Raw genomic sequence first — 24,634 nt, 5'->3', positions numbered from 1 at the left:
TTACACTTTTCTTCAGCACAGCGCAACTTTCTTTGATTATCTAGCTCCAATATCTGCATACACTCTCATAGGTTTTCTTTCCAAGAATTGCATGTATAATGTATATTTGTCCACTTGCAATTCAACCCTTCACAATACTAGTTACCAATCAAAATATACAAAGGACTATGAAACATTAAAATTTTCATGTTTTAGCATATTTTTTATTTCTGTTAATATATTCTTCAGCTCTGTTTGGTTCTTGTTTATATTTTCTAACTCTTTATTAAACTTCTCACTTTGTTCATCCATTCTTCTCCTGAGTTCACTGAGCATCTTTGTGATCATTACCTTGAATGTTTATTGGGTAGATTGCTTACCTCCATTTCACTTAGTTTTTCTTCTTGGGTTTTAGCCTGTTCCTTCATTTGAAACATATTCCTTAGTCACATCATTTTGCCTAATTCTCTGTGTTTATATGTATGTGTTAAGTACATTTGTTACATTTCCCAATCTTGGAGAAGTGGCCTTATGTAGAAAATGTCCTATGGGGACCAGCAGTACACTCCCCGCTGGTCACCCGAGCTGTATGATCTAGGGTTGCCACTGTGTGGGCTGAGTGGGCCCTTTTGTTGTGGTGGGGCTGCCTGTGAGTATACTGGTAGGTGGGGGCTGGCCCCCACCTGGTTGGCTGCCAGGTCCTTCTCACTGAGGCTGCTTGTGGACAGGGCCAGGTCCTGACATATTTGGCTGTACTGTCCAGGGAGTCCCAAGGCTGATGCCATCCTGCTGGTAGTGGGGCTGGGTCCCATGATGGCTGGCTGGGAGGGGGTGGCTGTGGATGGTGCCATCCACTGGTGGCTGGTAAGCCCCCAGAATAGGCTACAGGGAGAATTCCAGAAGAGCGCTTGCCAGCACCAATGTCCTTGTGGTAGAACCAGCTCCCCAAAATGGCTGCCACCAGAGTCTATGTTCCCAGAGGGAGTCCCAGTTGCCTCCTGCCCCTCCAGGAGTCTCTTCAAGTTCAGCAAGTGGGTCTGACCCTAGTTCCTTTTAAATTACTGCCTCTGTGCTAGGACTAGGAATGTGTGAGATTTTGTGCATGCCCTTTAAGAGCAGAGTCACAATCTTTGCTGGCCTTCAAAGCCAGCCGTTCTGGGAACTCTTCTTCCTGGTGCAGAACACTCAGCTGGGGACCCCAATGTAGGGACACACCCCCTCCTTGGGAAGAACCTCTGCAATAGTGATTATCTTCCATTTTTTTGGTTGCTGATTCAGGGATGTAGGTCTTGACTATACTGAATCTCCATTCTTCTTACCCCTCCCATTGTGGTTCCTTCTTTGGTTGTGGAAAATCTTTTCTGCCAGTTTTCAGGTCATTATCATCAATAGTTGCACTGTAAATAGTTGTAATTTTTGTGTGCCTATGAAAGGAGGTGAGCTTAGGGTCTTTCTACTCCACCATCTTGTGCACTCTCCCAAATTTGCATTTTTAAATAAACTATTGGCTCTATCATTTACTAGCTGATGACAATGAGCAAGTTTTTGAGTCTTTGATGTTGTTGCTGCTGCTGCTGCTGATGATGATAGTATTTACTTTACTTATGAGGATTAAATGAGTTAATATATGTAAAGGGCTTAGAAGAGCACCTGGCACATAATAAGCCCTATATATATATGTGTTACTACTACAACTATCACCATTTCTGCTGTTTCTACTAGTACTACCACCACCACAATATTTCATCAATTCTAAGGCACAGTTTTCTAGGTTTTTTTTAACATTTAACATCTTTGAAATTGGGATGAGTCTTACATATGATAGCATCTTAGATTTGATGAACTATAGTGGTATTAGAATGTTATAATTTTTGGCCACTATGGTGCTAAGCTTCATAAGTAATCATTAATTTTTGAAGAAAAAACTGAGTATAACACCCATACACAAAAGTAGATAACTAATTTTTTAAAGTTTTTAATGCTATTAGCTGGTTTCACAATGATATTTATACCAAAAGTTAGTTTTGAAATTTTGAAAATTATTTCTGAATCTTTTTTTTTCTGAATATCTTAATTGACCTAAATTCTTTTTTTAATATTGAGGTATAATTGATATGTAACATTTTATTGGTTTCAGTTGTACAAGATAATGATTCAATATTTGTATATTTTATAAAATGATCACCACATTAAGTCTAGTTAAGATCCATCACCACACATAATTACAAATTTTTTTGTGTGATGAGAATTTTAAGATCTACTACTTTAGCAACTTTCAAATTGCAATATTATTCACTATAGTTACCATGTTGTACACTATATTCTCATGACATTTATTTTTTAACTGCAAATTTGTACCTGTAACCACCTTTTTCCATTTCACCCATCCCCCACTCCTGGCAATGATCAATCTGTTCTCTGTATCTATGAGGTCATGGGGGTATTGGTTTGGGGTTTTTTTGTTTTGTTTTGTTGCAGTACGCGGGCCTCTCAATGTTGTGGCCTCTCCCGTTGCGGAGCACAGGCTCCGGACGTGCAGGCTCAGCAGCCATGGCTCCGGCCCAGCCGCTCCACAGCATGTGGGATCTTCCCGGACCGGGGCATGAACCCGTGTCCCCTGCATCGGCAGGCAGACTCTCAACCACTGTGCCACCAGGGAAGCCCTGGTTTTGGTTTTGATTCCACATATAAATGAGATCATATGATATTTGTCTTTCACTGTCTGACTTACTTCACTAAGCATAATGCCCTTTAGGTCCATCAGTGTTGTCACAAATGGCAGGATTTCCTTCTCTTTTATAGCTGAAAAATATTCCATTGTATATATACTTACCACATCTTCTTTATCTATTTATCCATTGATGGATACTTAGGTTGCTTCCATGTCTCTGCTATTATAAACAATGCTGCAGTGAACATGGAGGTGCATATAGTTTTTCAAATTAGTGTTTTTGCTTCCTTTGGATAAATACCCAGAAGTGGAATTGCTGGATCATATGGTAGTTCTATTTTTAATGTTTTGAGGAACCTGCATACTGTTTTCCATAGTAGCTGCCCCAGTTTACATTTCCACCAACAATTCATGGTTCCCTTTTCTCCAAATCCTCATTACAAGATAACACTTCTTATCTCTTGTCCTTTTGATAATAGTCATTTAACAGCTGTGAGGTGACATCTAATTGTGGTTTTGATTTGCATTCCTGTGATGTTGTACCTGTTTTCATGTGTCTGTTGGCCATAGGTATGTCTCCTTCGGAAGAATGTTTATTCAGATCCTCTGCACATTTTTAAATCAGATTTTTTGTTTTCTTGCTCTTGAGTTGTTGGAGTTCCTTATATATTTTGGATATTAACCTCTTATTAGATGTATGGTTTGTAACTATTTTCTCCCAATCACTAGGTTTTCTTTTCATTTTGTTGATAGTTTTCTTTGTTGTGCAGAAGATTTTTAGTTTGATGCAGTTCCTCTTGTTTATTTTTACTTTTGTTGCCTTTGCTTTTGGTATCAAATCCAAAAACTTTTGCCAAGACCAATTCCAAGGAGCTTACCACCTATGTTTTCTTCTAGGAGTTTCAGGGTATCAGATCTTACATTCAAGTCTATAATATCATTTTGAGTTGATTTTTGTATATGGTGTGAGATAGAGGTTCAGTTTCATTTTTTTTCAGGTGGCTATTCATTTTTCCCAACACGATTTACTGAAGAAACTATCCTTTCCTCATTGTATATTCTTGGCTTCTTTGTAATAAATTCATCAACTACATATGCATGGGTTTTACTTCTGGATTTTCTATTCTGTGCCACTAATCAATTGGTCTGTTTTTAATGCTTATGCTATACTGTTTTGATTACCACAGCTTTGTAATGTAGTTTGATTCCAGCTTTGTTCCTCTTTCTCAAGACCATTTTGACTATTCAGGGTCTTTTGTGGTTCCATACAAACTTTAGGATTGTTTATTCTATTACTATGAAAAATGCCATTGGAATTTTGATAGAGATTGCATTAAATCTGTATATAGCTTGGGTAGCATGGACATTTTAACAATATTAATTCCTCCAATCCATGAACATGTAGAATTTTTCCATTTATTTATGTCTTCAATTTCTTTCTTCAATATTGTATAGTTTAAATTGTATGGGTCTTTCACCTCCTGAGTTAAATTTATTCCTATGTATTTTATTCTTTTTGGTACAACTGTAAATGGAATTGTTTTCTTAATTTCTCTTTCTGGCAGTTCCTTATTAGTGCATAGAAATGCAACAGATTTTTATATATTGATCTTGTATCCAGCACCTTTAATGATTTGTTTTTTGGTGGAGTCTTTAGGGTTTTTTACATATAATATCATGTCATCTGTAAGTAGTGACAGTTTTACTTCTTCCTTTTTAATTTGGATGCCTTTTATTTCTTTTTCTTGCCTAATTGTTCTGTCTAGAACTTGAATAAAAGTGGTGACTGTGGACATTATCGTCTTGGTCCTTATCTTAGAGGAAAACTTCCAGCTTTTCACCATTGAGTATGTTGTTAGGTATAGGGTTGTCATATATGGCCTTTATTATGTTGAGGTATTTTCCTCTCTACACACTTTGTTGAGAGTTTTTATCATAAATGGATGTTGAATCTTGTCAAGTGCTTTTCTGCATCTATTGAGATGATCATATTATATTTATCCTTCATTTTGTTAATGTGCTATATCACATTGATTGATTTGTGCATGTTGAACTATCTGTGCATCCCTGGAATAAATTCCACTTGATCATGATGTATAATCCTTTTAATGTATTGTTGAATTTATCTTCCCAAATTTTGTTGAGAATTTTTGCATCTGTATTCGTCAGGAATATTGGCCTGTAATATCCTTTTCTGGTGGCATCTTTGTCTGGCTTTGATATCAGGGTAATGCTGGCATTGTAAAATTAGTTTGGAAATGTTCCCTCTTCTATATTTTTAGAAGAATTTGAGAAGTATTGACATTAATTCTTCTTTAAATATTGGTATAATTCACTAGGGAAGCCATTCTGGTCATGGACTTAAGTTTTTCTGGAGGTTTTTGATTACTGATTCAGTCTCCTCACTAGTAATTTGTCTGTTCAGATTTTCTACTTCTCAGTGATTCAGCCTTGTAGGTTGCATGTTTCTAGGAATTCATCCATTTCTTCTAAGTTGTCCAATTTGTTGGCATATAATTTTTCATAGTAGTCTCTTATGATCATTTTTATGTCTGTAGTATCAATTGTAATGTCTTCTCTTTCATGTCTGTTTTTATTTATTTGAGTCCTCTCTTTTTTTTTGTCAGTGAGTCTAGCTAAAGGTTTGTAAATATTATTTATATTTTAAAAAAAGCTCTTAGTTTCACTGATCTTTTCCATTGTTTTTTCAGTCTCTAATTATTTATTTCTGCTCTGATCTTTGGTATTTCCTTCCTTCTACTGACTTTGGGCTTTGTTTATTCTTCTTTTTCTAGTTCTTCAAGGTGTAAAATTAGATTTTTTGTTAATATTTCTTATTTCTTGAAGTAGGCCATTTATCATTATGAGCTTCCCTCTTAGAACTGCTTTTGCTGCATCCCAAAGATTTTGGTGTGTTGGGTTTCCATTTTCATTTGTCTCAAAATATTTTTTGATTTCTTCTTTGGTCCATTGTTCAGCAGAATGTTTAATATCTAAATATTTGTGAATTTTCCAGTTTTCTTCTTATAATTGCTTTCTAGCTTCATACCACATGGTCAGAAAAGATGTTTAATATGATTTCAATCTTCTTAAATTTATTAGGACTTGTTTTGTGGCCTAACATATAATCTATCCTAGAGAATATTTCATGTGCACTTGAGAGGAATATATATTCTGTTGCTTTTGGATGGAATGTTCTGGATATATCTGTTAAGTCATTCAGTATAATGTGTTGTTTAAGGCCAATGTTTCCTTATTGATTTTCTGTCTGGTTGATCTATTGATGAAAGTAGGGAATTAAAGTCCCTTACTATTATTGTATTGCTGTCTATTTCTCATTTTAGCTCTATCAATATTTGCTTTATATATGCAGGTGCTCCTATGTTGGGTGCATATGTGTTATATCATGTTGGATTGACCCCTTTATCATTATATAATGACCTTCTTTGTCTATATTATAGTTTTTGTTTTAAAGTCTATTTTGTCTGATAACTATAGCTACCCCAGTTTTCTTTTGATTTCCATTTTCATAAAATATTTTTTCCATCCCTTCAATTTCAGTCTGTCTGTAATTTTACATCTGAAGTGAATCTCTTGTAGACAGCATACAGAAGGGTTGTTTTCTTTTAGCCACTCTATGTCTTTTAATTAGAGAATTTAATCCATTTACATTTAAATTAGTTATTGATAGGTATGTACTTATTGCCATTTTGTTAATTGTTTCTGGCTGTTTTGTAGTTCTTCTGTGCTCCTTTTTTCTTCTCTGATCTCTTCCTTTCTGGTTTAATGACTTTTTTAGTGGTTTGCTTTGATTCATTTCTTTTATCTTATCTGTATCTCCTATAAGTTTTTCCTTTATGGTTACCGTATGGCTTACATATAAAACATATTACTTATATTTATAATAGTCTATTTTAAGTTGATAACAACTTAAATTTGATCATAATCTAAAGCTCTACATTTTTATTCCCCCTCCCATGTTTTACATTTTGATGTCACAATTTACATCCTTTTATCTTGTGTATCTATGAACAAATTATTGTAGGTATTTTTACTATTTTGTCTTTAACTTTCATACTAGCTTTATAAGTGATTAACTCACCATGTCCACATGTTAGATTATTCTGAATTTTACTATATATTTACCTTTACCACTTGGGTTTATACTTTGATATTTCCTGCTACTAACAGCACCCTTTCATTTCTACTTAAGAATTGCCTTTAATATTTCTTGTAAGGTGGGTTTAGTGTTGTTGAACTCCTTTAGCTTGTGCTTGTCTGGAAAACACTTTATCTCTCTTTCAACTCTGAAGGACAGTTTTTTACTTTGAGCACTTTGAATATATCATACCACTTCCTTCTGTCCACAAAGTTATTACTGAAAAATCTGCTGATAGTCTCATGTGTTTCCCTTTGTACAACAAGATGCTTTTAAGACTTTCTCATTGTCTTTAACTTTTGATATTTAATTACAATGTGTCTTGGTGTAGGTCTTTTGGAGTTTATCTTATTTGGAACTCTCTGAGCTTCCTGGATCTGGGTGTCTGTTTCCTTCCCCAGGTTAAGAAAGTCTTTTGTTTTTGTTTTTTTAAATTTTATTTATTTATTTATTTATTTTTGGCTGTTTTGGGTCTTTGTTTCTGTGTGAGGGCTTTCTCTAGTTGTAGTGAGCCAGCACCACTCTTCATCGCGGTGCACGGGCCTCTCATTATCACGGCCTCTCTTGTTGTGGAGCACAGGCTCCAGACACGCAGGCTCAGTAGTTGTGGCTCATGGGCCCAGTTGCTCCACGACATGTGGGATCCTCCCAGACCAGGGCTCGAACCCATGTCCCCTGCATTAGCAGGCAGATTCTCAATGACTGCACCACCAGGGAAGCCCAAGAAAGTTTTTTTAGTCATTGTTTCTTCAAACAATTTTTCTGCCCCTTTCTCACTCTCTTTTCATTCTGGGACTCCTATAATGCAAATGTTGGTCCACAAGATGTTCCGTAAGTCCCTTAAGCTATCTTCACTTTGCTTTTTCCTGCTCTGTTTTTGGTGAGTTCCACTGCCCTGTCTTTGAGTTCACTCATTCTTTGTTCCACTTCATCTGTTCTGCTGTTGAACTCCTCTATTGTATGTATCAGTTCAGTTAATGTATTCTTCAGCTCTGTGACTTCTATTTAATACTTTCTTATATTTTCTATCTCTTTGTTGAAATTCTCACTTTGTTCATTCATTCGTCTTCTGAGTTCAGTGAGCATCACTGCAACCGTTATTTTGAACTCTTTATCAGGTAAATTACTTATCACTATTTTATTAAGACCTTTTTTATTGATGTTATTTCATTCTTTCATTTAGAATATATTTCTGTTTCTTCATTTTCCTTGATTCTCTGCATTGGTTTCTATGCAGTAAATAAAACAACTACTTCTTCTAGTCTTGAAGGAGTCATTTTGTGTAGGAGATGAACCTTATCATTCAACACTGCCTGAGCTCTTGGTTGTCTCTCAAGACTTTGTGATTGTCCAAGCCGCCTACATTATTCTTAGTGGCTCCCAGCATTTTAGGGTGTCCTAAGACCTGTCAGTCTCTCAAAGTGGGGAGAGTATCTTAGCATGCAGATGCAAGTTGATAGGAAGCCAGACACTAAGGGAACAACTTTTAAACTATACAAACATACCTCTTTCAGTGAGTTGGCATTTCTGTCTGCTGCCTCAGTGCTGAGCCTTAGGCTGATAGCCATTTGAGAAATGTTTCTTTGTTTGCTACCAACCCTTTGAAGCTGTAAGAACAAGCCCCATTGGTCACCAGAGGCAGATTATTGAGGGATGTGTTCTCTGTGTGGCCAACACAAAAACTGGGGCACCAGATGTGTATAACAGCTACCTTCTCTGAGATACTGACAACTTGGAGTGGGGCAAAGGGAGAGTGCAATGATGGTGCACCTGCCAGCCTCCCCAGTCTCTGGAGAGAATTATAGTCAGCACCTAGATGTGTGTTTAATTAGAAGCCTGCCCCCCAGGCCACATCTATAAAAGTAAGCTAACAAGTGTCTTTCACAGAAAGACTTGGGGTGCATTTCAGTCTACCATCTCTGTGCTGTTCTCTGGATGCAGTTGCCAGTTAAGAACTATTTATCACTTTTCAACAATCCTATAAGACCTGAAAACATGAACCCTGCTGGCCACCAGAGCCAGGTAATCCAGGGGCATTCCCCAGTCAGCAACCACAGAAAAGCACCAGACGTGTGTACAAGCTGCTTTTTGGGAGACACCAGCAACCTGGAGCAAGGCAGAGGGAGACTACAAAGATAACACTTCCCCTATGCCCCTATGAGGTCTCCGAAGAGAATTATAGTCAGCCCTTAGATATAGTTTTAATTAGAAACCTACCTCTCAGGCCATAGCTATGAAGATAAGCTAATAGTCCTCTTTTACAGAAAGACTGTGCCTGCTATGCCCTGGAGGTGCAGCCAGCTAAGACCTCCTCTTTCATCTATTACAGTCCTACAGGTCCAGTGAGTGCAAGCCCCACTGGCCACCAGAGCCAGTCAATCAAGAGGCAACCCATGGATGGCAGCCACAAAAAACAGGGTGCAAGATGAGTGTAGAAGGTGTTTTCTGGGAGATACTAGCAACTGGAGTGAGGCAGAGGGAGAACACAAACATGGAGCCCATCAGCCTCTGTCTTTGGAGTGTTTCAGTAGGCCATACCCTAGATGTCTGTTAAATTAGATACCTGCCCCTCAGGCCAATGCTTTGTTTTTCTTTCTTTTTAAATAATCAATGTTTATTTTATTTTATTTTTAAATAATCAAAGTTTACTTTATATTATTTTGGCTGTGCCACGTGGCTTTTGGTATATCAGTTCCCCAGCCCAGGCCACAGCACTGAAAGCACCAAATGCTAACCACTAGACCACCAGGGAACTCCCAGGCCGATGCTTTAAGATAAGCAATTAAACCTCTCTCACAGAAAGTCTGGGCACTTTTCAGTTGGCTTCTTTACACTGGGCCTTGGGATCCATGAGTCCTCACATGAGAGCCTTTAAGAACTGTTTCTCAGTTTGCTATAGCCTTGTGGGTCAAATGGACACAAGCCCCACTGGCTTTTGAAGCCATATGTTTTGGTGGCTCAGTTCTATATTGCAGGTCTTAAAAGTTGGGGTGATGGATGTGGGGTTCAAGCTGTTTACTCCTCAGGGAGAAGTGTGGGGTTTTGAATTCTCTCCCTCCCGATTGTGGGTTACTGTCCTGGGCCTGGGGTTTGTGGCAAGACTGTGACTCAGTCTCTCCTACCTGTTTCAATGTGGGTTTTTCTCTTGTTCACCTGATGTGTAGGAGTTGCTCAGCTAGTTTTAGGGCTTCTTTCAGAGGAAATTATTTTGTACGTAGCTGTAAATTCAGTGTTGTCCATGGGAGGAGGTGATTTCAGGATCCTCCTGTGTTATCATCATGAACCAGAACTTGCCTATTCATTTTTTCAATGGTGACTGTTAATGAGTAGAAAATTTTAACAAAGTTTTTTCATTTATGGTTATTGTTTTTTGTGTTCTAAGATACATTTGCTTATCCCTAAGTCACAAAAAATATTCTTCTATGATGTCTTCTCAAAACTTTATGGTTTTAGCATTTATATTGATGATCGATCTCAAATTAATTTTTGTGTATGGTGACTTTTGATCAAGGAAACAACAAAGTTATTTTCCATTTGAATATCTAGTTACTTCAGTATTCTTGAAAGGCTTTTCTTTCCCCCTATTGTATTACTTAGCATCTTTATTTAAAATCAAATATTCATACAAGTGTAGGCCTATTTCTGGGTGCTCTATTCTGTTCCATTGATCTATTTGTCAATCCTATGGTAGTACCACACTACCTTAATTACTGGCAAACTTAAATTTTGTATCTAATTTTCAGTGAGGTCAACTCTGTGGTTACAATAAGTAAGAGATACTTTTAGGAATACCATAAAACCTTGTTTCTATAATAATAAATTGAGCTTGTAGTGTAAGAATCTAACCTTTCTTTCTGGAAATGATCTAGGACACTCAGAAGTAGTCGTCATTGTAGCCATCTTCACTGTCATTAATGGTTAAATTCAGTGGCTACTTTGTCACCTAAGGCATTTGCCTTAGTAAATACTTTATCACAATCAATAACAGGTGATAATTTGATTATTTGTAATGTTTCTCATACCGTGAAATAATAGAATCCCTCTCCCATTGGCAAAGAGATTAATACTGTGTTCAAGGCCAGGGACACAATGAAGTCAATCCCAGGATTCCATCTTTGTGGGTTGGTTTCTTGATACTACTTCCATATCAAGAACCATAGCAGTAAGCCACTGGCCAGAAAAACAGAAATCAAACCAATTGTCTTAACAGAGGTAAATCAATATAGGGAATTAGTAGAACTGGGTATATGAGAGAAATGAAAAGAAAAAAAGGAACACTGAGATTACACAGAGCTAGTAACTACAAGAAGTGACTGTTCCACCTCTAGGGCTAGAGTAGAGGGAACAGAGGGAAGAAATTTGGGTTATTACAAACTAGAAAGTTAGGGGAAGTGTTCCACAGACCTAGAACCCACACCTTGAAGGAGAGGGTACTGCTCACCTGGTATGTCATCTCAGAAGCTCCAAGGAAGGGACTCCAAAGATCTGGGACCCAGATCGCTGAGAAGGGGGCAATATGACTGGTGCTGGTGCTGCTGAAACTCTAGTCTCTGAAACAGGTGCCAGCCAGCTAGTGCTTGTACCTCAAAGGGGGGTCATGAGAGAAGCTTGTTCTGGGAGTGTGTTTCTCACTTGTCAGTTCCTTTACCAACTGCTACTGCCAGGACGAAGAGTTGCCAGGTTGACACTGACAGGAATAATGAGAAAAACAAGAAGTAGCATATTTTCTCCTATCCTTATCTTCTAGATGCTCTCCAGTACCCCATATTTGCAATATCTAAAAGAGAGCCAACTAACAAAGGAAAATGTGATTTGCAGAATCTCAAACCCTGCACCAAAAAGCTGCTTATAGGGCTTCCCTGGTGGTGCAGTGGTTGAGAGTCTGCCTGCCAATGCAGGGGACGCCGGTTCGTGTCCCGGTCTGGGAAGATCCCACATGCTGCGGAGCGGCTGGGCCCATGAGCCATGGCCGCTGAGCCTGTGCGTCCGGAGCCTGTGCTCCACAACGGGAGAGGCCACAGCAGTGAGAGGCCCGCATACCGCAAAAAAAAAAAAAAAAAAAAAAAAAAATGCTGCGTATAGAATAGTGGGTTTGGAGCCGAAAGACAATAGGTTAATAACCAGCACATAGAGTATGTGTAGGGTGAACTTTAACAGTTAAAACAATTTACACCCCCAACACTGTTTGAAAGATCCTGCTGCTCCACATCATTGCAGTTATGGGCTAAATGTTTGTGTTCCCCCAAATTCATATGTTGAAGCCCTAACTTCCAAAGTGATGGTATTTGGAGATGGGGACTTTGAAAGATAATTAGGATTAGATGAGTTTGTGAAGGTGGGCCCTAGTCTAATGGGATTAGTGTCATTATAAGAAGAGGCACCAGAGAGCTTGTCACTTTCTCTCTCTTCCTGCATGCACAAAGGAGGTCATGTCAGCATACAGCAAGATGGCAGTCACCTGTAAACCAAGAGAAGAGGCCTCAGAATGAGATCTATCTGCTGGCACCTTGATCTTAGACTTTCCAGTTTCCAAAACTATGAGAAAACAAACTTCTGTTGTCTAAGCCACCCAGTCTGTGGTATTTTGATATGACAACCCTAGCAAACTAATATACTTGCCAATAACTGGTACAGTCAAACTTTAATTTTTGCCTAATGAATGTGTGTGTATTATATTTTGTTTGCTGTTCTCTTCTTATTAATGAGGTTGAATAATTTTTCATATATTTATTGGCTTCTGGATTCCCATTTCTGTGAAATTCCAATTTTTGTCACTTTTTCTATTAGGTTGTGTGCCTTTTTCTCATTGAATTTTTTTTTTCATTCTCTAAAATTGTCTTTTTAAAGAGCTTTATTGATGTGATTGGTATATAATAAAATGCATACATTGAAGTGTACAATTTGACATATGTATATACCCACGAAATAATAGCCAAAATCAAACAAATGTACATGTCCATCACCCCCCAAATTTCCTCATGCTCCTTAGTAATCCATTCCTCCTTCTATTCCCCATTGCTAGGCAACCACTGATCTGACTGCTATCAGTATAGGTTAGTTTACTTTTTCTAGAATTTTACATAAATGGAACCATACAATATGTTTTCTGCTTTCTTTCGGTATAATCATTTTGTGGTTTATCTATTACATTGTGGTCATTAATAGTTTGCTCCCTTTTGTTGTTGAGTAATATTCCATGATATGGATACACCACAATTTGTCTAACCATATTTGTTTATGAACATTTAGATTGATTCCAGTTTAGGGATATTACAAGTAAAATGGCTATGAACACTTGTGTACAACTCTGTGTTGACCTATGCTTTCATTTCTCCTGAGTAAATACATAGGAACAGACTGGCTGGATCATAAGTAGATGTATGTTTAATTTTTTACAAACTGCTAATTTGTATTCCAAATTTTTTGTACCATTCTACATTGCCACCAGTAGTGTTTTTTTTAAAAGCAATATCAGTCTTTTTTATTATTATTATTATTTATTTTTGTCTGCGTTGGGTCTCCGCTGCTGTGCACGGCCCTCTCTAGTTGCAGTGAGCGGGGGCTACTCCTCGCCGTGGTGTGCGGGCTCCAGGCATGCGGGCCTCAGTAGCTGCGGCACACACGCCCAGCAGCTGTGGCTCGCAGGCTCTAGAGCGCAGGCTCAGCAGCTGTGACGCACGGGCCCAGCCGCTCCGCGGCATGTGGGATCCTCCCAGACGAGGGCCCAAACTCGCGTCCCCCGCACCGGCAGGCAGACTCCCAACCACTGCACCACCAGGGAAGCCCCGCCACTGGTAGTTTTACTTGCTTCACACATTTTTGCTAACTGTTGGTGTGATCTGTGTTTTGGTTTTGTTGTTGTTATTGTTTTGTTTTGGACTTTTTGATTTTAGCTATTTTAGTTAATATATAGTGATATCTCATTGTGGTTTTAATTAACATTTCCCTGATGCTTTTCTAATAACTAATGATACTGAGCACTGTTTCAAGTGCTTATTTTCTATTTGTAGATCTTCTCTGGTGAAGTGTCTGTTCAACTTGTAAGCCCAGCTTTAAGGGATTGTCTTCTTATAATTAAGTAGTAAGAGTTTTTTATAAACTCTAGATATAAATTCATTGTTGGATATGTGTTTTGCAAATATTTTCTCCTAGTCTGTGGCTTGTGTTTTCATTTTCAAAACAATGTCTGAAAATGTGTTTTATTTATTTTGATGAAGTCCAATTTATTGCTTTTCTCTTTTATAGTTTTACTTTGGGTTGTAATTAAGAAATCTTTCCAAACTCAAGGTCACTAAGCTTTCCTCATTTTTCCTTCTAGAAGTTTTATAGTTGTAGCTCTTACTTTAAGGTCTATGATCTACTTCAAATTAATGTTTGCATGCACTGTGAGGTAAAGGTCAAGATACTTTTCTTTTTTTAATCCGAAGCCAGCTCTTCCAACAGCGTTTGTTGAAAAGACTATCCTTCCCCCATTGAATTGCCTTGGCACATTTGTAAAAAATCAACTGGCCATATATGTGGGAATCTATTTCTGAATTCTGTTCCATTAACTTATATGTCTATCTTGATGTCAATAACACAATATCTTGATTACTGTACCTTTATAATTCTTGAAATCATGTTGTGTAAGTACTCCAAATATATTCTTTTTAGTGTACAAGTTTGTCCATTTTTTGGTCAGATTATCCCTAAGTATTTCATATTCTTAAAGTATTTCATATTTTGGTGCTATTATAAATGGTATCATTCTGATTGTTCATTGCTAGTATATAGTAATATAATTTATTTTATGTATCAATGATGTATCCCACAGCTTTGCTAAACTATTTCAAGTAGACTTTTTTGTAAATTCCCTAGTTTCTACATAGGTGATCATGTCATCTGTGTACACAAACAGTTTTCCTTTCCAATATATGTGACTTTCGTTTCCTTTCTTTTTTGCACCATCTTGAGCCTCCAGTGCAGTGGTGATTAGAAGAAATGAGAGTGGAGATCTTTGCCTTGTTCTCAATCAGAAAGAAATTATTCAGTCTTTCACAATTAAGTATGATGTTACCTTGAGGGTTTTAATATATGCCCTTTACTAGGATGATGAAGGTCCCCTCTACTCCTAGTTTGCTGAGTTTCTGTCATTTATAGATATTGGATTCCATAAAATGCTTTTTCAGCATCTATTGAAATGATCATGTTTTTTAATCAGTTAATATGGTGAATTCCAATAATTTATTTTCACTGCTAGAATAATCCCACTTGGTCATAATGTTTTATCCTCATATAACATTGGATTCAATTTGCTAAACTATTGTTAAGAAGTTTTGCTTCATGTGGGTTATTAGTTCATGACAGTTATTAGTCTATAGTTTTCCTGTAATGTCTTTTTCTGGTTATGGTATCAACAATGCTGACCTCTTAAGATGTTTTGGGGAGAGGTCCTTCTTCTCTATTTTATAGAAAAATTGATGTATAAATTGTACTATTTCTTCTTTAATATTTGGTAGAATTCACCAGTGAAGACCTCTTGACCTGGTGTTTTTTGTATGTTTTTAATTACAACTTCAATCTTTTAAATTGATATAGGGATATTTGGGTTATCTGCTTATTCTTGAGCGAATTTTAGTAGTTTTATCTTTCAAGGAATTGTCCATTTCATCTATCTTGTCAAATTTATAGGCACAAGGTATTCATAATATCTCCTTATTATCCTTTTAGTGTCTGTAGAATTTGTAGTGATATCCAATTTCTCATTCTTGATATTGGTAATTTGTTTCTTCTTTCCTTTTCACCCAGTCAGCCTGGCTGGAGCTTAACAACTGTATTGATTTTCTCAAAGAATCAGCTTTTGGTTTTATTGATTTTCTGTAATGATTTTCTACTTTTGATTTTATTGATAATTTTTTTTAATCTTGCAGCACCACTCCTTGAGCTTCTTTTTTTTAAATATTGATTTATTTATTTATTTGGTTGCACTGGGTCTTAGTTGTGGCAGGCGGGCTCCTTAGTTGTGGCATACGAGCTCTTAGTTTCAGCATGCACATTGAAGCTAGTTCCCTGACCAGGGATTGAAGGCGGGCCCCCTGCATTGGGAGCGTGGAGTTTTATCCACTGTACCATGAGGGAAGTCCCAAAATTATTTATTTTTTATTATTTCCTTTCTGCCACTTACTTTGGGTTTAATTTGTTTCTCTTCTTACAGTTTCTGAATATGGAAGCTTAAGTCATTCACTTAAGACCTTTCTTCTTTTCTAATGTGGACTTTAATGCTATAAATTTTTCTCTAATAACTACTTTAGTTAGAGGAGTGACATCAGCATCATAGTGGCATGAGACACTCTCTTTGTCTCTCCCCTTCAATTTACAACCAGTAAAAATCCATAACTCAACAAAGGTGCCTCTGTCAAACACATCAGGACACACATGTGTACATCTAAACATGGGTGGACTGGAACACATACAGGAGGTGGACTGGAGGAAGAGCAGAGGCTATACCAGTAACCCCAACTTCCAGCTGCAGTGGCTGAGTCTGCTGGTTGCAAAGGTGAGGTGGCACACATGACTCCGACCTTCTTGCTACAGCAGTGCCCACTGCCACAGGGAAATGGCTAGCAGCAGCAGCATGCCTTGTGACCCTGTCTCTCCAGCTACAGAGGTACCTGCCACTCGAGCCTTCCACCACCCACAGAAGCAGTGCCCCACAACCCAACAACTCCAGATGTGGCAGAGGTGCCCATGACTGTGGCTACCTCCCTCTCTTCCCCCTCCTCTCAAGCAGCAGTTCCTATAACTCAGGCAACTCCAGACTTAGTGGAGGCCACACCAACGCAGGGCTCCAGGTGGCAACACCAGCAACAGCAGCAAGACCAGCAGCAACAGCAAGGCACCAGTGACCCTGGAGGCACAAGCAGTGACAACTAGGGCATAGGGTGACACCTCCAGGAGAGGCAGAGGTGGGTGGAAAATGCCGATTCTTAAACACAGCCAGGGGCAGCTCACGTTAGAAAAACCAAAAACTTGTGCAATAGCACCACCTACCAAAAGAAAGGCCGTAATTACCAATCTATCAATCTATCAAATTGTCAAAATCAAGTTAAAAAAAAAAAAGCTCTACCTAAAGAAGAGAGGTGTTTGGTGTTCACTACTTCAAATTCTCAGGCAGAGAAAAAACTCATCAAGCACCATGAAAAACCGTGGGAAAAAAACATGTATAAACAATAAAATACTGCTCAGCCATGAAAAAAGGAGAAATGTTGCCATTTAGGACAATATGAATGGAGCTTGAGGATATTATGCGAAATGAATCAGATAGAGAAAGACAAATACCATATGATTTCACTTACATGTGGAATATATATATTTAAAAACCTAAAATAAACAACCAAACCAAACTAAACATAGATACAGAGAACAGATTAGAGTTACCAGAGAGGAAGATGTGTAGGGGGAGGGCAAAATGGGTAAAGGTGGTCAACTGTACACTGGCAGATAGAAACTAAACTTTTGGTGGCGAACATGCTGTAGTGTATACAGAAGTCTATTTTTCATAATGTATACATGAAACATATAATGTTATAAACCAATGTTACCACAATTTAAAAAAAAAGAACTGCTTTAGCTCTATACCCAAATTTTGATATTTTGTGGTTTCATTGTCATTCAGTTCAAAATACTTTCTCATTTTCTTTGTGATTTCTTCTTTGACCTATGGGTTATATAGAAGGACAGTGATTTTCCAGATAGCTCTCTGTTACTGATTTCTAAATAAATACTATTATATTAGGAAAAGATATTTTTTATTTGAATCCCTTTAAATTTATAGAGAATTGTTTTATAGCTGTAAATACGGTCTATTTTGGTAAGTGTTTCATGTGCACTTTAAAACATGATGCCTTTTACTCTGGAGATAATTTTTGCTCTGAAATCTACTTTGTGTGATATTAATATAGCCATTCCAGCCTTCTTTAGATTAATGTTAGCACAAAATATCTTTTTTTCCCATCCTTTTAGTATGGAAAATCATTTGTGTCTTTCAATTTCTTTTAAGTTGGATCTTACTTGTTTATTTATTCTGAACATTTTTGCCTTTTTATTGGGTACATTCAATGTGATTTGGGGGGGGGGTATTGTTGGGTTTAAATCTACCATTTAACTATTTGTTTTCTATTTGTCCCTTCTGTTTTTAATTTTTTTTCCACTTTCTCTGCCTTCTTTTTGATTATTTTTATATGATTCCATTTTGCATCTTTGTTGGCTTTTTTAGCTATTCCTTATTCATTTTGGTTTTTTATTGGATGCTGTAGGGTTTATTGTACACATCTGTAACTTATCTGTTTGCCCTCAATATTGTATAATTTCATTTATAGTATAATAACCTTATAGCAGTATACTTCTATATTCCCTCACATAGCTTTTGTACTATTGTTGCCATACCTTTTACTTCTACATATTTTATAAACCTTACAATGAATTGCTATTATTGTTGCTCTAAATAATCAGTTATCTTTTAAAAGAGATTTAAATAATAAAAAGGCATTTTATATTTATACACATATTTATCATTTCCAGTGCTCTTCATTTTTTGTGAAGATCCAGATTTTCATCTGGTATCATTTTCAATCTGATTGCCAATTTTTACTTTATATATTTGAAAACATATTATTAGATGCATTCAAGTTTTTAAATTCTCTTCTTGATGAATTGAAACTTTAATTATGAAATGACGATCTTTCTCTGTAGTAATACTTTTTGCTTTCAAGTCTATTTTGTTTCATATTTAATATAGCCATATCAGGTTTTCTTTGACTTAATATTTCCATACAATTTCTACCCTTTTAATTTCAATCTTTCTATTGCCTTATGTTTTAGCTATGTTTCCTATAAGTACCATATATTTGAGTTTTTAAATTTTTGTTATTTTTGTCTAGTCTGAAAATCTTTGTCCTTTAATTGGAACATTTAGTCTATTTACCCTTATTGCAATTAATAATATATTTGAGGTTTTGCTTTCCATCTTGCTTTGTACTTTTATTTTCCCATTCTTTCCATGTTTTTTCCTCTAGTTTCTTGCCTCTTTAGGTTTAGTTTCATACTTTTTATCATTCCATTTTCCCCCTTCCACTGGTTCAACAGTTATACATTCTGTTTGTATTTCTAGTCAGTTTTCCTTTGAAATTATAACCTGAATGTTTAATTTATACAAGACTAAATTTAAGTAAATACTTTGTTCTTTCCCCAGCTCACAGGTAATTGAATTCATAGATTCACTATTAGGCAGTATTATTACTATTTTATACAGCAATGTGTATTTACCCTATCTTTATCTTTTTTCCTTTTTATCAGAGGTGCTTGCATCTTGTATTCCTTTCCTTCTGATTTAGGTACATTCCTTAACATTTCTTTTAGTGAGAGGCTACTGGTGATTATATACTCAATTTTTGTTCATCTGAAAACATCTATATTTCATTTTTGTTCTTGAAAAATATTTTCTCCAGATATAGAAATCTAGTTTGGTGATGATTTTCTTAAACCGCAATAAAAATATTATTCTATTGGTTTTTGGCTTCCATTGTGGCCATTGAGAAGTCACTTGAAATTTTAACACCTATCCCTCTGGCTGCTTTTAAGATTTTATTCTTTGCTTTCTTCACTTTCACTATGAGGTGTCTAAATGCAGGTTTCTTTACTTCTTTCTTTGTTTGGGATTTCTTGGGCCTCATACATCTCTAAATCACTGTATTCATCAGGTATCTTGCAAATATTGTCTATGCCTCTTCTCTATCTTCTCTTCTTCTGTAATGCTGATTAATCATATGTTAAACTTTCTCAATCTATTCCCCATGAGTCTTTTTTTTTTAACATCTTTATTGGAGTATAATTGCTTTGCAATGGTGAATTAGTTTCGGCTGTATAACAAAGTGAATCAGCTATACATATACATATATCCCCATATCTCCTCCCTCTTGTGTCTCTATCCCACCCTCCCTATTCCACCCCCTAGGTGGACACAAAACACCAAGCTAATCTCCCTGTGCTATGTGGCTGCTTCCCACTAGCTATCCATTTTACATTTGGTAGTGGACATATGTCCATGCCACTCTCTCACTTCGTCTCAGTTTACCGTTCCCCTTCCCTGTGTCAAGTCCATTCTCTACATCTGCATCTTTATTCCTGTCCTGCCCCTAGTTTCTTCAGAACCATTTTTTAATTTTTTTAGATTCCATATATAGGTGTTAGCATAAGGTATTTGTTTTTCTCTTTCTGACTTACTTCATTCTGTATGACAGACTCTAGGTCCATCCACCTCACTACAAATAACTCAATTTCGTTTCTTTATATGGCTGAGTAATATTCCATTGTATATATGTGCCACATCTTCTTTATCCATTCATCTGTCGATGGACACTTAGGCTGCATCCATATCCTGGCTACTGTAAATAGAGCTGCAATGAACATTGTGGTACATGACTCTTTTTGTTTTGTTTTTTGTTGTTGTTTTTTTAAACATATTTATTGGAGTATAATTGCTTTACAATGCTGTGTTAGTTTCTGCTTTATAACAAAGTGAATCAATTATACATATACATATATCCAAATATCTCTTCCCTCTTGCATTTCTCTCCCTCACACCCTCCCTATCCCACCCTTCTAGCTGGTCACAAAGCATTAAGCGGATCTCCCTGTGCTATGTGGCTGCTTCCCACTAGCTATCTATTTTACATTTGGCAGTGTATATATGTCCATATATACACTACCACTCTCTCACTTTGTCCCAGCTTACCCTTCCCCCTCCCCATGTCCTCACATCCATTCTCCAGTAGGTCTGCATCTTTATTCCCACATGACTCTTTTTGAATTATGGTTTTCTCAGGGTATATGCCCAGTAATGGGATTGCTGGGTCGTATGGTAGTTCTATTTTTAGTTTTTTAAGAAACCTCCATACTGTTCTCCATAGTGGCTATATCAATTTACATTCCCACCAACAGTGCAAGAGGGTTCCCTTTTCTCCGCACCCTCTTCAACATTTATTGTTTGTAGATGTTTTGATGATGGCCATTCTGACTGGTGTGAGGTGATACCTCACTGTAGTTTTGATTTGCATTTCTTTAATGATTAGTGATGTTGAGCATCCTTTCATGTGTTTGTTGACAATTTGTATATCTTCTTTGGAGAAAGGTCTGTTTAGGTCTTCTGTCCAATTTTGGGTGTGGTTATTTGTTTTTTTGATATTGAGCTGCATGAGCTGCTTGTATATTTTGGAGATTAATCCTTTGTCAGTTGCTTCATTTGCAAATATTTTCTCCCATTCTGAGGGTTGTCTTTTCGTCTTGTTTATGGTTTCCTTTGCTGTGCAAAAGCTTTTAAGTTTCATTAGGTCCCATTTGTTTATTTTTGGTTTTATTTCCATTTCTCTAGGAGGTGGGTCAGACAGGATCTTGCTGTGATTTATGTCATAAAGTGTTCTGCCTATGTTTTCCTCTAAGAGTTTTATAGTGTCTGGTCTTACATTTAGGTCTTTAACCCATTTTGAGTTTATTTTGTGTATGGTGTTAGGGAGTGTTCTAATTTCATTCTTTTACATGTAGCTGTCCAGTTTTCCCAGCACCACGTATTGAAGAGACTGTCTTTTTTCCATTGTGTATTCTTGCCTCCTTTGTTGTAGCTTACGTGACCACAGGTGCATGGGTTTATCTCTGGGCTTTCTGTTTGTTCCATTGATCTATAGTTCTGTTTTTGTGCCAGTACCACACTGTCTTGATTACTGTCACTTTGTAGTATAGTCTGAAGTCAGGGAGCCTGATTCCTCCAGTTCCATATTTCTTTCTCAAGATTGCTTTGGCTATTCGGGATCTTTTGTATTTCCATACAAATTGTGATATTTTTTGTTCTAGTTCTGTGAAAAATGCCATTGCTAATTTGATGAGGATTACACTGAATCTATAGATTGATTTGGGTAGTAGAGTCATTTTCACAATGTTGATTCTCCAACCCAAGAACATGGTATATCCCTCCATCTGTTTTGTATCATCTTTAATTTCTTTCATCAGTGTCTTATAGTTTTCTGCATACAGGTCTTTTGTTTCCTTAGGTATATTTATTCCTAGGTATTTTATTCTTTTTGTTGCAATGGTAAATGGGAGTGTTTCCTTAATTTCTTTTTCAGGTTTTTCATCATTACTGTATAGGAATGCAAGAGATTTCTGTGCCTTAATTTTATATCCTGCTACTTAACAAATTCATTGATTAGCTCTAGTAGTTTTCTGGTAGCATCTTTAGGATTCTCTATGTATAGTATCATGTCATCTGCAAACAGTGACAGTTTTACTTCTTCTTTTCTGATTTGTATTCCTTTTATTTATTTTTCTTCTCTAATTGCTGTGGCTAAAAATTCCAAAACTATGTTGAATAAAAGTGGTGACAGGGGGTCACCTTGTCTTGTTCCTGATCTTAGTGGAAATAGTTTCAGTTTTTCACCATTGAGGACAATGTTGCCTGTGGGTTTGTCCTATATGGCCTTTATTACATTGAGGTAAGTTCTCTCTATGCCTACTTTCTGGAGGGTTTTTATCATAATTGGGTGTTGAATTTTGTTGAAATCTTTTTCTGCATCTATTGAGGTGATCATATGGTTTTTCTCCTTCAGTTTTTTAATATGGTTTATAACACTGATTGATTTGTGTATATTAAAGAATCCTTGCATTCCTGGGATAAAACCCACTTGATCATGGTGTATGAACCTTTCAATGTGCTGTTGGATTCTGTTTGCTAGTATTTTGTTGAGGATTTCTGCATCTATATTCATCAGTGTTGTTTGCCTGTAATTTTCTTTGTTTGTGACATCTTTGTCTGGTTTTGGCATCAGGGTGATGGTGGCCTCGTAGAATGCGTTTGGGAGTGTTCCTCCCTCTGCTATATTTTGGAAGAGCTTGAGAAGGATAGGTGTTAGCTCTTCTCTAAATGTTTGATAGAATTCACCTGTGAAGCCATCTGGTCATGAACTTTTGTTTGTTGGAAGATTTTTAATCACAGTTTCAATTTCAGTGCTTGTGATTTGTCTGTTTCCCCATGAGTTTTTAACTGTCATCTTTATTGTTCATTCATTTCTGTCTCTGGCAAATTTCTTGTAAAGTTATTTTTAAGATTACATATCAAGAAAAGCATGGCATACAAGAGAATACAGTTGTAAATTTGATAGTTCCTTTCCTTGAACATGAAACTAGATTTATTTTTAATGTGATGACTTTCACAGCCTTCAACTTTATCATAAAAGATTGCATATTTTATGTCATACCACTTAGCATCCAGCATACGAGTAAATAAACTTTGTTTTGGAAATAAAACTTTTTACTAAGGAGTTTTAGAGCCACAGAGTCTCTGTTCTCATCACAAAAGATTAGCCAATCCTCACAATTGATCTCTCTCTGGAGATCAATATATATATATATACACACACACACACACACATATATACATATATTTATATTATATATAAAGATCTAGAGATATATAGCATATTTATATATAGAATATTTATATTATAAATATATATTTATATATAGAATAGTTGTACATATGTTTATATATATTTATATATATAACAAAGAACTACCAAAAAAGTAATTTAGGGGTATAGAAATTGTAGCTAGCTACCATACTCTAAAAATGTGGGGTTTGGGACTTCCCTGGTGGCACAGTGGTTGAGAATCCGCCTGCCGATGCAGGGGACACAGGTTCGTGCCCTGGTCCGCGAAGATCCCACGTGCTGCGGAATGGCTGAGCCCGTGAGCCATGGCCGCTGAGCCTGCACGTCCGGAGCCTGTGCTCCGCAACGGGAGAGGCCACAACAGTGAGAGGCCCGCGTACCGAAAAAAAAAAAAAATGTGGGGTTTATAATTTTCTGCCTCTATAATCATATATGTTCTGTAAATGGCTTTACCCTGAGATAATCGCAACCATACAGAATTCTGCAAATTGAGATGAAACATGGCCTGGAGGGAGGAAAATAGCAAGAAATATGCAAAAGGCAAATGGGCATTTTAAGAAATTACTCAAAAACAACAGAAGAAAGATTCTGGCAAATAATTCCCCATAGTCTCAAAAATTACAGACAATATGATTTTATAGTGATTTGAAAACATCAAAGAAGAAATTAAAAGGTCCAGAGACAGGTTATTAGAAAACAGAAGAAAGTGAAAAGTTTGCTATGCTGATATAAATTTAAAATAAGAATATTGCAACAAAAGTCAAATGAGGGGGGAAAGAGAAGCAGTATAAATAAAAGAACTATGAAAATATAAAATTAAAAGTAAAATAAGGAAATGTAACAAAGTAAATCTAATATCTACATAATTGACGTTTCTGAGATAGAAAAGAAAAGAAATTAGAAAAAAAAGTGCTAAATATATTATTTTTCTTACCTAAAGAAAGATTTAAACCTGTCTTGAAAGTATCCATTGTCCCCATTCCCAATTTTCCTACTTTACATAAACTTTTTTATTTTCTTTTTCAGACAATAACATTTTCTCAGAATATAAATTATGAGGCAGTAGATGATTATTTCAAGTTGCAGTAAGTAAGACTTTTAAAAGAGCCTACTCAATATTAAATATGCTACTCAGGTTACTGATTTATATGTATTCTTTTATTTAAATGACCTCATATCCTTTTAAATATCCAGATTTCAAATTCCTTTAAATGTCTGGAAAGATGTGAAAATGGTATTCTGTATAAAAATGTAAAATACTCCTTTAATTAAATGAAAACATGACCTATCTGATGGTGCTATTCATCCAACTGAAGGTGCAAAAAACACCAGGCTATTTCTGAATTCAAT

The 24,634-nt window shown here is 36.5% G+C and overlaps 1 protein-coding gene across 1 annotated transcript in view; it reads left to right on the top strand.

Moving 5' to 3' along the window:
- The window catches only part of CATSPERE (catsper channel auxiliary subunit epsilon), a 239,501-nt gene that overhangs the window by 148,536 nt on the left and 66,331 nt on the right, over positions 1–24,634 (top strand). The window contains exon 12 of the mRNA XM_019920606.3: positions 24,311–24,369. Coding sequence (XP_019776165.3) covers positions 24,311–24,369 — 59 coding nt within the window. The remainder of the gene's footprint in view (positions 1–24,310; positions 24,370–24,634) is intronic.

This window comes from Tursiops truncatus, chromosome 1 (assembly GCF_011762595.2).
Source record: "Tursiops truncatus isolate mTurTru1 chromosome 1, mTurTru1.mat.Y, whole genome shotgun sequence".
Lineage (NCBI taxonomy): Eukaryota > Metazoa > Chordata > Mammalia > Artiodactyla > Delphinidae > Tursiops > Tursiops truncatus.
The sequence above is the reverse complement of the archived record's forward strand: the minus strand, read 5'-3'. Positions and strand labels throughout refer to the sequence as shown.